This window comes from Limulus polyphemus, unplaced genomic scaffold (genome assembly GCF_000517525.1).
Source record: "Limulus polyphemus unplaced genomic scaffold, Limulus_polyphemus-2.1.2 Scaffold34, whole genome shotgun sequence".
In the NCBI taxonomy this organism is placed as follows: domain Eukaryota; kingdom Metazoa; phylum Arthropoda; class Merostomata; order Xiphosura; family Limulidae; genus Limulus; species Limulus polyphemus.
The window spans coordinates 1,422,562-1,434,724 of record NW_013665644.1 but is presented as its reverse complement, the minus strand read 5'-3'; the positions used below and the strand labels follow the sequence as shown (position 1 = coordinate 1,434,724).

Sequence of the window (12,163 nt, the reverse complement as noted above, 5' to 3'; positions counted from 1 at the left end):
TTTTAAAATATATGTCTTCTCTAGACTAATAAGATTGAATAATACGTTCTTTTAAAATATATGTCTTCTCTAGACTAATCAGATTGAATAATACGTCCTTTTAAAATATGTGTCTCCTCTAGACTAATCAGATTGAATAATACGTTCTTTTAAAATATGTGTCTCCTCCAGACTAATCAGATTGAATAATACGTTCTTTTAAAATATATGTCTTTTCTTGACTGATCAGGTTGAATAATATGTTATTTTAAAATATCTGTTTCCTCTAGCCTTACCAGGTTGAATAATATCTAGGTATAAACTATCTGCATACTCTAAACTGATCACGTTGAACAATATCTACTTATAAAATATCTGCATACTCTAGACTTACTAGGTTGAACAATATCTACGTGTGAAATATCTGCATACTCTAGACTTACCAGATTCAATAATATCACTTATAAAATATCTGCATACTCTAGCCTGACCAGGTTGAACAATACTACTTATAAAATATCTGCATACTCTAGACTGACCAGGTTGATTATGACTTACTTATAAAATCTGTCGCCGTCAAACTAACTATAATGATACTTAGGTTCAATGATCTAATTATGAAAAATCTGTCATCACTAGACAGGTACTTTATTTTATTTATCTGCCTCAAACACAAATCATAAAATTTTATATAAAAAAAAATTATTTAAAATACAAATCCAAGTATAATAATAATAATATATATATATATATATATATTTATACACGCAAAGTATTTTCTGTTTAGATATGGCCAGGTAATTAGGGCGCTCGACTCGCAATCTGAGGGTCGCGGGTTCGAATCCCCGTCAGACCAAACATGCTCGACTTTTCAGCCGTGGGGGCGTTATAATGTGACGGTCAGTTCCACTATTCGTTAGTAAAAGATTAGCCCAAGAGTTGGCGGTGGGTGGTGATGACTAGCTGCCTTCCCTCTAATCTTACACTGCTAAATTAGGGACGGCTAGCGCAGATAGCCCTCGTGTAACTTTGCGCTAAATTTAAAAAAGAACTGTTTAGATAAACGCGCAATTTTCTTTACAATATTTTTCAAATACTCAAAATGGTTTTCATGGAAATACATGGAGCGATCTATTCGGTTTACCACTAGTATAAACTGAATGCAGAGAAACAGTCTGAAAGTCATTGTTCTCCTATTATATTAGTTTGGAATATTGATAATAAAATTTCGTTTTAATTTGAAATAATCACATTAGTTTATTTGCCAGAAAAAAAAACATTAATTATATTTTGGGACGTCATATTGAGAATTAAGAGCAGAATACTCGTAAATATATTTCCCTAACTCTTCAGAAGGTTTGTTTGTAATTAAGCACAAAGCTACACAATGGGCTATCTGTGCTGTGCCCACCACGGGTATCGAAACCCGAATTCTAGCGTTATAAGTCCGCATACATACCGCTGTTCCACTGGGGGGGGGCTCTTCAGAAGGCATATCAATATTGAAAATTGTAAAACTTGTGTGTTTTTATGTTCAATGAGAAAAAGTTTTGTAAGTATGCTTAAAGGTATATCAAGCGAAATAAATAATTTTTTTAAGCAGAATTTCTTAACTTCCATTACGAACATAGCACGATAAACAAGGAACAAATATTGGTGTTTCTTAAAAACCCCAGTGGCACAGCGCTATATCTGAGGACTTAAAACATTAGAAACCGGGTTTCGATACCAGTGGTGGGCAGAACACAGATAGTCCATTGTGTAGTTTTATGCTTAGCTACAATCAAACAAACAAATAACTATAAGAATATTTTATCTTCTTTCCTAAGTGAGTACAAGAAAAAACTTGTCAATAACATTTCACTTACCAAGAAAGCGTATTTATTTCCATTTTTTTTTACGTTGTCAATTTAGAATAGAAACAAAATACAAAAACATTTATTATTACTTATTTTACTTTAATTTTCACTCACCCCAAACTTCTACTTTCAGAATGAAAAACTTAGATTTTTTTAACATAATATGGTGTGCAATAACCTACTTTATCTATAATATGGTGTGCAATAACCTACTTTATCTATATAATAAATGGTGTTTTTTAACATAATATGGTGTGCAATAACCTACTTTATCTATATAATGAATGGTGTTTTTTTAGATATCCAAAGTTGAATATACCAGACGAATCCTGCAGCAGGGCATCATGACTATAGCAGGGACCAATAATGGCACTACTTCTGTAGCAAGAAAACCAAAATATATCAGAGATAAGGGATTTTGAGATAAAATCATGTGGATGCTGACTTAAATGACTTCAAAGCGTCTTACTGAAAGAAAATAAAACGCTGATAAAAACTATGTTGTCACAGCTTCCCTTAAAGTTCTTCACAACTAGGTAGTGATTGATCAGTTCAGTAGAAACTTTTGAATAAATTAATTATGATATTTAAACTATATCTGGTCATTAAAAACTGCCCAACTTTTATTTTTCGTTGTTTGAATTAGTTAAATTGCTATTTGTATAATTTTGCTTGTTTTTAATTTAAGCCGTCCCTAATTTAGCAATGAAAGACTAGAGGGAAGGCAACGAAAGTATATTTCAAAGTGTATGTTGGTATGGGATGTAGATTTTCTTTGACTTATTTAAAACATCCAAGAAAAATCCACTTTATTTTCAATTGTAAAAGCAGTTTTCTTTTTCCGTTACTCAAGAATCAATAGTGAATCCTCGGCTCTTATTCTCAGGTATTAAAGTATATTATAATAGGTGTATGAAATAGACAGTGATCCGTTTAAAAAAAGATTAAATCCATTACTTTAAAAACTAAGTGTTCAAAAACCCGAAAATCTTATCAAACTGGAGAATAAATGATCAACTTTTTGTGAATGTGAACTATGATAAATAATAAAGTGATTTTAATACAAGATATACATTTTTTATTACCAGTTACTAATAGTTTTATTATCTTTTACCAAAGTAACTTTCAGTAAAGTTCTATGAAATAAACCACTAATCAGTGAAGTAATTTTTAAATGATTTTTATGAAACGAAATCATAGCAATTAATTTCACAGGGCAACTGTTTTTATATCTCAAAATTAACAAAGCTTTGTGATTACAAAGAAAAAAAATAGTAAATTTGGCCTTGAATGATTTAACAAAACACAGAATATTATTGAAATAAAGCAATAATACAAGGAATTTTCTATTACACAAGTTTAAAGTTCAAATACAAATGTCTTTTTTCAGAAAATGTAATTAGCTGCATCTGTATTTTTAAGAAAGACATTAAACATTCACATTAACAGAGTTTCACCGATACTGATTAATACAATACAGTTTCAATAAGTTACCATAATGGGGGAAAATATTGCATTATCTATATAATAAAGACGCTGAAAATTCATACTTTTGTACTAGGAAAAAGCTTTCAATATCTTTTAAATATTAAATACTTTTCTTTCTTTGTTATTGTCAAGAATTTGAAATGTGTATGTGTGTGTGTGTATGCACCATAAATATAATTTTGATTAGAAACAACAAAACAACAGCTAATACAAAAAATGTATATGCTAATATTCAGCTAGAAGTTTATAAATAATTGAAATATTTACTGTTGTTTTGTGGAATTTGAAAGTATGTGTTACAAAAGCATTTAAAACTATTGTATTCACCAGTAAGATGATTGATAGAATTGTGCTTATTTATCAAAATTTTGTATGTGTTAATGAATACTAACTGAATACATTTCAGCCAAAGAGACCCTCTTCCCCAGTATTTCAGCGGCATGTCTGGGGGCTCACACCGTTAGAAAATAGGTTTCGACACTTTTGGTGGGCACAGCAGAGATAACCCATAATGTAGCTTTGTGCTAAACAACCAAAAAACCCGTCGAAGAACAATCAAGTTCCCAGTTACTATAAAAAAAAAACAGGAACAAAATACTAAAGAACACAGTAAGTTTTCTCTTGTCAGTTCACTACCATCAGAATCAAAAACACGAACATCTTCTACCTTACACTAAATTTATGAAGTAGTATTCAAGGTATGTTGTTTTACTTTACAGTGTTGACAGGGTATAATTCTTGTGCTCAGTAAACGGACAAGGAATAGTAGCATCCATCGGAAATAACTCCGCGGCTACTTAACGAACCTGGTCGCTCTATTGTGCTGAATACACCCATTGTATCGAAACCCAAATATATTTGCAAACAATGCGTTGCAGGCAGCCTCCTCTGCTTAAAAATAAACACAGTTCAATTTTCCTTATTTAGATAACACATTGAATGACAAAAGACAGTTGTGAACAGCCCATTAGAAAATCATATTGCTATACGCTCTGATCTAAGCCTAAGGGATTAAGTTGAAAGTACATTTGATATTTATTCTTCACTATTTTTAGGAAAACTACCGTTCAATTGTTTCAATGGGCATCTGATAGCATATAAGATAGGTTAAAAAACACACTTTACTCACATGTTATCGAGAAACACCTATGATGAAATATATCTATTTATATATTCTATTTTTCTACAAATTACCTCGCGACGTAGATGGTAAATTTCTTTGTCCAATTTTTATTATTTAGTGTCCTAGAAGAATCCAGTTAGTACGATACCATAACCAATAATTTAAACCTAAAGCAAACCTGAAAAACCTTCATAAAATTGCCATAAATCTGACCTATATATAGTGTGATAGACTTTTATAATTCATTAGATGTTGAACAGACTTATTATATTTTCAAAACATTGGATTTGTTTTCAGTGCTTTAAATACCTTAATACTTTTGTTATTATTTCTTTTATTTGTACCCTATTGGGTCAGCGGTAAGTTTATGAACTTACAACGCTAAAAATCTAGTTTGATTCCTCATGGCAAACAGAGTGCAGACAGACAATTGTGTAGCTTTGCACGACGAAAACAGTAGTAACATTTATTTTGTAAGCACTGTCTAATCACAAAATAAAAGCTGCCTTTAAGGAGGGGGGATACGTAATTAATAGGAAAAACTGGATAAACCATTCTCAGCAATTTCACTCATAATACGTCAGTTTAAAATCAGCACTGACAATTGAGAATTTATTTTTATACGTTTTGGAGACCGACTCTTTCTCACAGCAGGAATATCTGGTTGAAACAGAAGAAACGCAAGTAAAGTATGTGACGCCTTGACAATTGAGAATTTACTTTCATACGTTTTGGAGACCGACTCTTTCTCACAGCAGGAATATCTGGTTGAAACAGAAGAAACGCAAGTAAAGTATGTGACGCCTTTGTCAAACATACGAACATTTCGAAAGTTTGGAAATACCAGGAAATGAACTTAAATCCCTTAAGCGTAAAACAAAACTATAACTGTTATCGATTCATTCTAAAAATCTCATTAAGTTAATGTTCGTAGTAATGTTTATATTAAGACTGAACGTGTGTTCACCACTGCTATTTGCTCTGCTCATACAATACGCAGTGTACATTTGAGACCAAACTTGATTACAAACATCGGAAAGTTTACAGAGCTGACCTCGGTCCCTTTTCGTTTACCGTTTTCTCTTCACTGCTATGATCGTAAACATTTTACAAGTGTACATATTCCTATATCATTGTTTACTTGTAACGTATTCATTTTGTCGCGTTTACTAGCCCTGTTGGTAACAATTTTATATAAATTATTTTAAGCTCTACATTTATATGTGTTTTGGTTTGGCTAAGATAAAAGAATAACAGTAGGATATTTGTGCCCTGCCCACCACGGGTATCAAAGCTCGAATTTTAGCGTCGTAAGCATGCTGACTTACCACTGAGCCACTAGGGGTTTTAACATCTATAAACACTGCTAATATGCTGGCGTCCTAAAAAAAATGGGCCGGTCGTGATCTAGCGCGAATTTGAAGGTCCAAGGCTCCAGCCCATCATATGCCGCTGAACACTGTCTGCACCTTATAAAAGCGATAATAAATTGCACTGTTTGGTTAAAGTAACTATGTTGACCAATAGTTCAAAATTAGGAACTGCTATGTCTGAACCTTGGACCTTGCTGTTAGTCCACGTGCTACTAAAGGTGCTGTTCAGGTTAAAATACCAAATACCTAAATAAATACTCTTATGCTGAATACCCAGACTCTAAAAATAAAAACATTCATCGAGAGTAACTCAATCTTTTTAAAAATTTTAATAAAGGAACTTACCTTAGGGTGTGCTGTCGGGGGTGAGGTTTCTGTTTCATGTTTCAGTTTGACTGTTGGGCATTTAAATAATATTTTCAAGGTGCTGGACAAAAAAAACAAGCTACATTAAATGTTTCAAATCTTTGTATTAGTAAATATAATACCAAGTATGTATTCAATATATTTAATCGGTTGTTGAATTTCGTGCAAAGTTAGACGAGAGCTATCTGTAGTGGTCGCCCCTAATTTCTAAGTAATAGACTACAGGGAAAGTAGCTGGTTAACACCACCCACCGCCAACTCGTAGGCTACTCTTCAGACTTGACCGTAACTCGTATAACACACTCACGGCCCCAAAGTGCTGAGCGCAATCTTGTTTTTTTTCGTTACGTGACGTGATCAATAGACCCTCATATCCAGTCCGGCATGCTAGCCATTGGGTCGTGCTCGGCTTACATTTTGAATGATAAACAAGGCATTCTTTGTTACTTTGTAATAGGCATTTCCTAATAGCACGAAACCTCACACGTCCAGTTCAGTACTCTAAATTCTAATGAATGATTTTACTTATAAAACTGGGTGACCACAATAGATGTGTGTTTTGTTTGTTACTTTTAGCGCAGAGCCACACAACGTGCTATCTGTGCTCTGTCCACCTCTGGGAATCGAACCATAGGTTTTAGGGTTTTAAGTCTGTAGACATACCTCTAACCCACCTAGGGAAATAACATAATGATAACATAATGATAACCATGCATAATATTCTTCCGGTCTTGTACCAGAGATATTTCATTGACGTTTACTTCTTAATACCGTACCGAAAGAACAACAACACCTAGTGTATGTTTTAGGGACGAATACAGCTTAATCAATCACAATCACCAAATGAAACATCAGAAGTAGATTTGTCATACAATCATAACAACTTCTGCACAAACATGAAAGCTACGATTGTTGCAACTGTGAAACAACAGGGCACATGTGTAATAAACAACACTTGTGAATTGTGGAAGATATAGAGGGCGTGTTTTGTAAATGATCAAAAACTCCTAAACAAATAGATGTCCCTCCTATTTATCTTACACACGTGACTTTGAAAAAAGTGTATAAAAACTCACTATGGATATTACTTCAAGCAAGTCTAACATTAAATGATGGACACTTACATAAGAATGTTATTTCTCCTTCTCTTAGGAGTCATTCCTGCATATAGGGCTGTCTTCATTTGTCCAAAAGATGGGCTTTATCCTTATCAGAGTGACTGTTCCAAGTTTTACCACTGTGCTGCAGGATTTCCATATCTAAAAAGCTGCCCGGCTGGGCTTTTTTTCAATGCCCTGGTTAATGCGTGTGACTGGCCAGAGAATGTAGAATGTGCTGAATCAACCAGTTCGACAACCAGTCTAACCTCTCCTATTTCGACTGATTCAACCACACCAGAATCAATGACAACGTATAAACCACCACCAAGTGGTAAGTTAGAACACCACGACAGTGTGCAAACATTTGCTACTAATGTTGAGCATTTAGTTTTGAATAATGTACAACGTGCCAAATATACTAATGTTTTTTAATAACAGAAGTATCTTAGGTGCTGAAAGATTAGCTTACTTGCTAAAATATCAGTTAAATCCGTCTACTATGCACAAATTTTAGGGGTCAAGAGCAAATGTTATTTAATCTTAAGTGATTTCCAGAAAGTGCAATGTGTATATTAGCACCTCATCTGTCACTGCTATATTAATCAGAATATAGCACATGAGCTAATTACAAAGCTACCTAATTATGAAGATTTTCTCACCGTTAAGCCTACCACAAAAGCATTTAGACTGAGTGTTATATGATTGTATATTATCTGTTACCGGTAAAATAATAAGTTCATTTCAATTCAAATATATATAAAAAAAGAAATTAGTTACTTTGTTTATTTACACCTAAATTGTTGTCAGTATAGATAGGAGTGTAAGTTTTTTCTTCAATATTTTCTAACTGCTGTGAATTTTGTGGGAATATAGGGAGTAACCTTTTCAAGATTGTGTGCTACTTCACTAACTGGGCCTTTTATAGACCGGGGATCGGAAAGTTTCTTCCTGAAGATATTGATCCCACCCTCTGCACTCACATCAATTACGCCTTTGCCATTTTGGATCCTTCCACAATGACGCTGAAACCTCATGACACCTGGGCTGACCTCGACAACAGTTTCTACAAGGTAAGTCTGAAGAATGTAAGATCGGATGGAGTATTGGTTACACCAGAAGACATGAATGTCAGATCGGATGGAGTATTGGTTACACCATCAGAAGACTATCTCTCTAGTCTGCTTCTAATGTCGTGCCTGATTCATCAATACCAAAGTGTTTCCAATGTAATATTTGCTAAGAGACCTATTCGAGAGTTAGTGATCAAATAAAACTTTAGTGAACTTTTGTTTTATAATGCTGTTAGTTAAATGACAAAAATGTAGACCTTAATATTTCCATTGCATATTTAAATATGAAGGTATTTCAAGTTATCTTATGAATGTCAGTAGTTTAAACTAATGTACGAGTTTGTCATATGAAAAATAATCGGTTATCTAATACACCAAAGAGAACTTTGGAATTTCATCTTTCAATTAAAACTAGAAAATTAAATATAAAGCTAACTGGTAAACAGAATTAAGGTATATTAGATACTATAATTAAAATAGTACTGTGCATTACCTATAAAACATCAATTATTAGGGTTTCTTAAAACAACCTGTTTTATTACTTTTTTTCCAGAGAGTTACATCACTCAAACTGAAAAACCCTTCTTTGAAAGTCCTACTGTCAATCGGAGGATGGACAGACAGTGCTGGAAACAAATACTCGCGTCTAATTAGCAGCGCCTCCTTGCGACAACAGTTTATTAACCACGTGGTGCCTTTCCTAAAACAGTATTCATTTGACGGTTTAGATCTTGACTGGGAATATCCAGTGTGCTGGCAGACTCAGTGTGAAAATGGACCAACCGCAGACAAACTGAACTTTGCTAAGTGGGTTCAGGTAAATACAAAATGTCCTCAAGTTTTAGTAAGACACGTGGCTTTTGAAGAGTAGTTATTTGATATTATGTTATTATACTGCTAAAAATAACAAGAAAATAATAAATTTTACATTTTCAATTTCATGTTGATAAAGATTAAATATAGAAGAGCCAAAACTTTATTATGATCTACAGGACATTCTTCTCTTTCTTATATTAACTTTATGACAAAATGTCATTTCAATATGAAATGCTCACTTTAGTTTATTTGCCAGAAAAAGAAAGGTTGATCTGATTTCGTGCTATCATAACGGGCATTAGCAAAAAAACATTAGAAATAAGATTATCTCATTTTTCAATAAATTTCGCCATATCTCCAATAAAAACAATAATATTAAATTAGATATTCTAGAATTCATATGACTTTTTAATCAATGTAGGGATTATAAATATTTTTGGCAAACAGAATTCCTTGGCTTCCTATTAAAAGTGTAACTTGTTCAAGACAGGAATAATTCGTATTTCGAAGTCCCCAGTGGCTCAGCAGCAAGCCTGAATGCTTATAAAGCTAAAAACCGGATTTCGATACCTATGATGGGCACAGTACAGATACTGAGATAGTCCATTGTGTAGAGTTGCGCTAAGCAACAAAAACATTTCGAGTTTTTCAACTAAACACGTTTGAATTTATTTTCTAAATGAATTTATAAACTAGAGAAAAAATGCTTTTCATAAACTATTTTATCTTTCATCTCCTTTAAAAAATGAATAACTAAAGTATGTAAAAATTCAACAAAACTTCATCTAACGTTTTTTTTTTTCTTGTTGTTGTTGTTGTTTTTTTTCGTAGAATGATCACATGTTACTACGATGGTTTAACATTCGATACTTTTAATAAGGCTTTAAAAGACATGCTTAACCTTCCATATTCTGACGTCAAGTATTCATAGGTTTCGTCTAAGATGGCGATTTTTATTTATTTCTAACGATTTATTTTAGGAGCTTCGAAAAGCTTTTAATGAACACCATCCGCGGCTTCTTCTAACAGCAGCTGTATCAGCCAGTAAACGGATTATTGACGCAGCTTATGACGTTGGATCATTATCTAGGTACGTCATTTTCTAATGTTATCCCATAATGATCAAATTAAATCACTTCTCATTCTAATCAGTTTCATAACCATGAACGACTGTATAAGGTATTTGCATGATTATTAACTGAATATACTAATTGGTAAATTATTTCAAACCCAAACTAAATTAGTTGTGCTCTGACCTTAAAACTAATGAATAGAAAAAAAAATAAGACTTAAATATTGGTGTTATGGTAAGTTTTTCATTTCTACAGGAATTTGGATTTTATCAACATTATGTCTTACGACTACAGTGGCTCACGTGACAAAGCAACAAAACATCACTCGCCACTTTACTACCACCAGAAGGACAAAGACCCAGACTTTAATTCAGTAAGTAACCGTCTAGTATTAATGTAAATTTTCTTTAATTATATTATATTCATATTTCACTTTTATAAGCTGGAAATGTGCCTACGTGTGCAATTAACGTTTCTGTAGCTTTAATTCGAAGGAACATTACATTTTACTAATAATTAAGTGTAATTTTTCGTTACGTTTTCCTGCAAGGAAATAATAAAATTCATTATATTACAGTATAAAATAACAGATCAATGGAAACTGGCACTTTAAAGCTAAAATCTAAAGCAAACAATTGAAAAAAAAAAAAACGAGTAAGTAATCGATAATTGAAATGAATCAATAGCTGAGAAGTGAAAATGTTATAAACATTGAAAATAAGTAATAAAGTCAGCGAGATTCATATAAATAAAAATACATTGAAGTACGCTCATTTTTAGAGGGGTAGAAATTTACACTTTCGTAAAGAACATAAATGTAATATATATACCAGTTCTAGATTGTCTGTCTTATTATTAATCTGATATTCTTTGTAGTTTATTAAACCACAGAAACTATTATTATATTATCATTTTCAGAATTTTTCAATGAACTACTGGCTACATAAAGGAGCTACACCTACAAAACTTGTAATGGGTATTCCATTTTATGGAAGATCCTTCACTTTGTCTAATCCAAGCAGCAGTGGTTTGAATGCTCCCGTGAAAGGCAAAGGATTACCTGGAACGTATACACGGGAAGGCGGGTTTCTTTCTTATTATGAGGTACATATCGGAATTATTAACTATTTCAAACTGACTAACCCTAATTTTACCAACTCTTTACTTAAGTTCACAATCGAAATTGTCTTTCTTATTTAATTTTAATTTACATAAACTTTGACAAATCTAACTTCTGAATGAAAACTTAAATAGTTTGATAATATGTGTACTCATTTACTTTCTCTACAAAACATTATTTTTCGTTTGTTTCCAGATATGTTCTAGAATTAAGATCCAAGGATGGATAAAGAAGACGGACCCTGCGACTGGACCTTATGCTTATGGAATGAACCAATGGGTAGGCTACGACGACCCTGCATCTGTGGCAAGAAAAGCACAATATATCATAGATAAAGGATTTGGAGGAGCAATGATGTGGTCTCTTGACTTAGACGACTTCAAAGCGTCTTGCTGTAAAGTAAGATTTCCGCTGCTGAAAACTATTAACTACGTTTTACGTGGTTCGCCTCGAAATCCATCAGAACTTGGCTGTGAATGATCAGTTCAGCGTAAACTTTTTAATAAACTGTATCCTTGAAATTATAATTGGCCAATAAAAATTATCCAGATTACATTATTTGATTTATTTATTTGTTGTTTATATAAATTAATTTGTTTTCAATATAGGCCTTACCTTTCACTATTCAGTATAATTACGATCATAGAGCACCCTGTCGGGAGGGAAATTAATATAGTTTCATAATGTTCACTTAATTTCGCCCCTTTTTCTACCTTTGCTTTATAAAAAAATTGTTTGTGAAAATTTACGTGTTTTATTGAAATGCATGAGTTAAAACTATGTTTATTTAAAGTTT

The 12,163-nt window shown here is 32.7% G+C and overlaps 1 protein-coding gene and 1 long non-coding RNA gene across 2 annotated transcripts in view; one reads left to right on the top strand and one right to left on the bottom strand.

Moving 5' to 3' along the window:
* The window catches only part of LOC111086096, a 16,652-nt gene extending 13,498 nt beyond the window's left edge, over window positions 1-3,154 (bottom strand). Inside the window, exon 1 of the long non-coding RNA XR_002610853.1 lies at window positions 3,144-3,154. This is a non-coding gene — a long non-coding RNA (uncharacterized LOC111086096). The remainder of the gene's footprint in view (window positions 1-3,143) is intronic.
* Window positions 3,155-7,318: 4,164 nt separating this feature from the next.
* Window positions 7,319-11,847, top strand: LOC106460615 (probable chitinase 10). Its single transcript, XM_022387701.1, has 7 exons — window positions 7,319-7,619; window positions 8,162-8,358; window positions 8,912-9,175; window positions 10,155-10,264; window positions 10,503-10,620; window positions 11,166-11,351; window positions 11,563-11,847. The coding sequence occupies exons 1-7, from the start codon at window positions 7,319-7,321 to the stop codon at window positions 11,845-11,847; spliced, it is 1,461 nt and encodes a 486-aa protein (XP_022243409.1).
* Window positions 11,848-12,163: the final 316 nt, after the last annotated feature.

What these genes read in the sequence shown, in the direction of transcription:
- LOC106460615 (XM_022387701.1), top strand. Translation starts at nt 7,319, where the DNA reads ATGTTATTTCTCCTTCTCTTAGGAGTCATTCCTGCATATAGGGCTGTC. An exon ending in TCGACAACAGTTTCTACAAG is followed by an intron (nt 8,359 to 8,911) that starts GTAAGTCTGAAG and finishes CTTTTTTTCCAG; the next exon opens with AGAGTTACATCACTCAAACT. An exon ending in AAGACCCAGACTTTAATTCA is followed by an intron (nt 10,621 to 11,165) that starts GTAAGTAACCGT and finishes TATCATTTTCAG; the next exon opens with AATTTTTCAATGAACTACTG.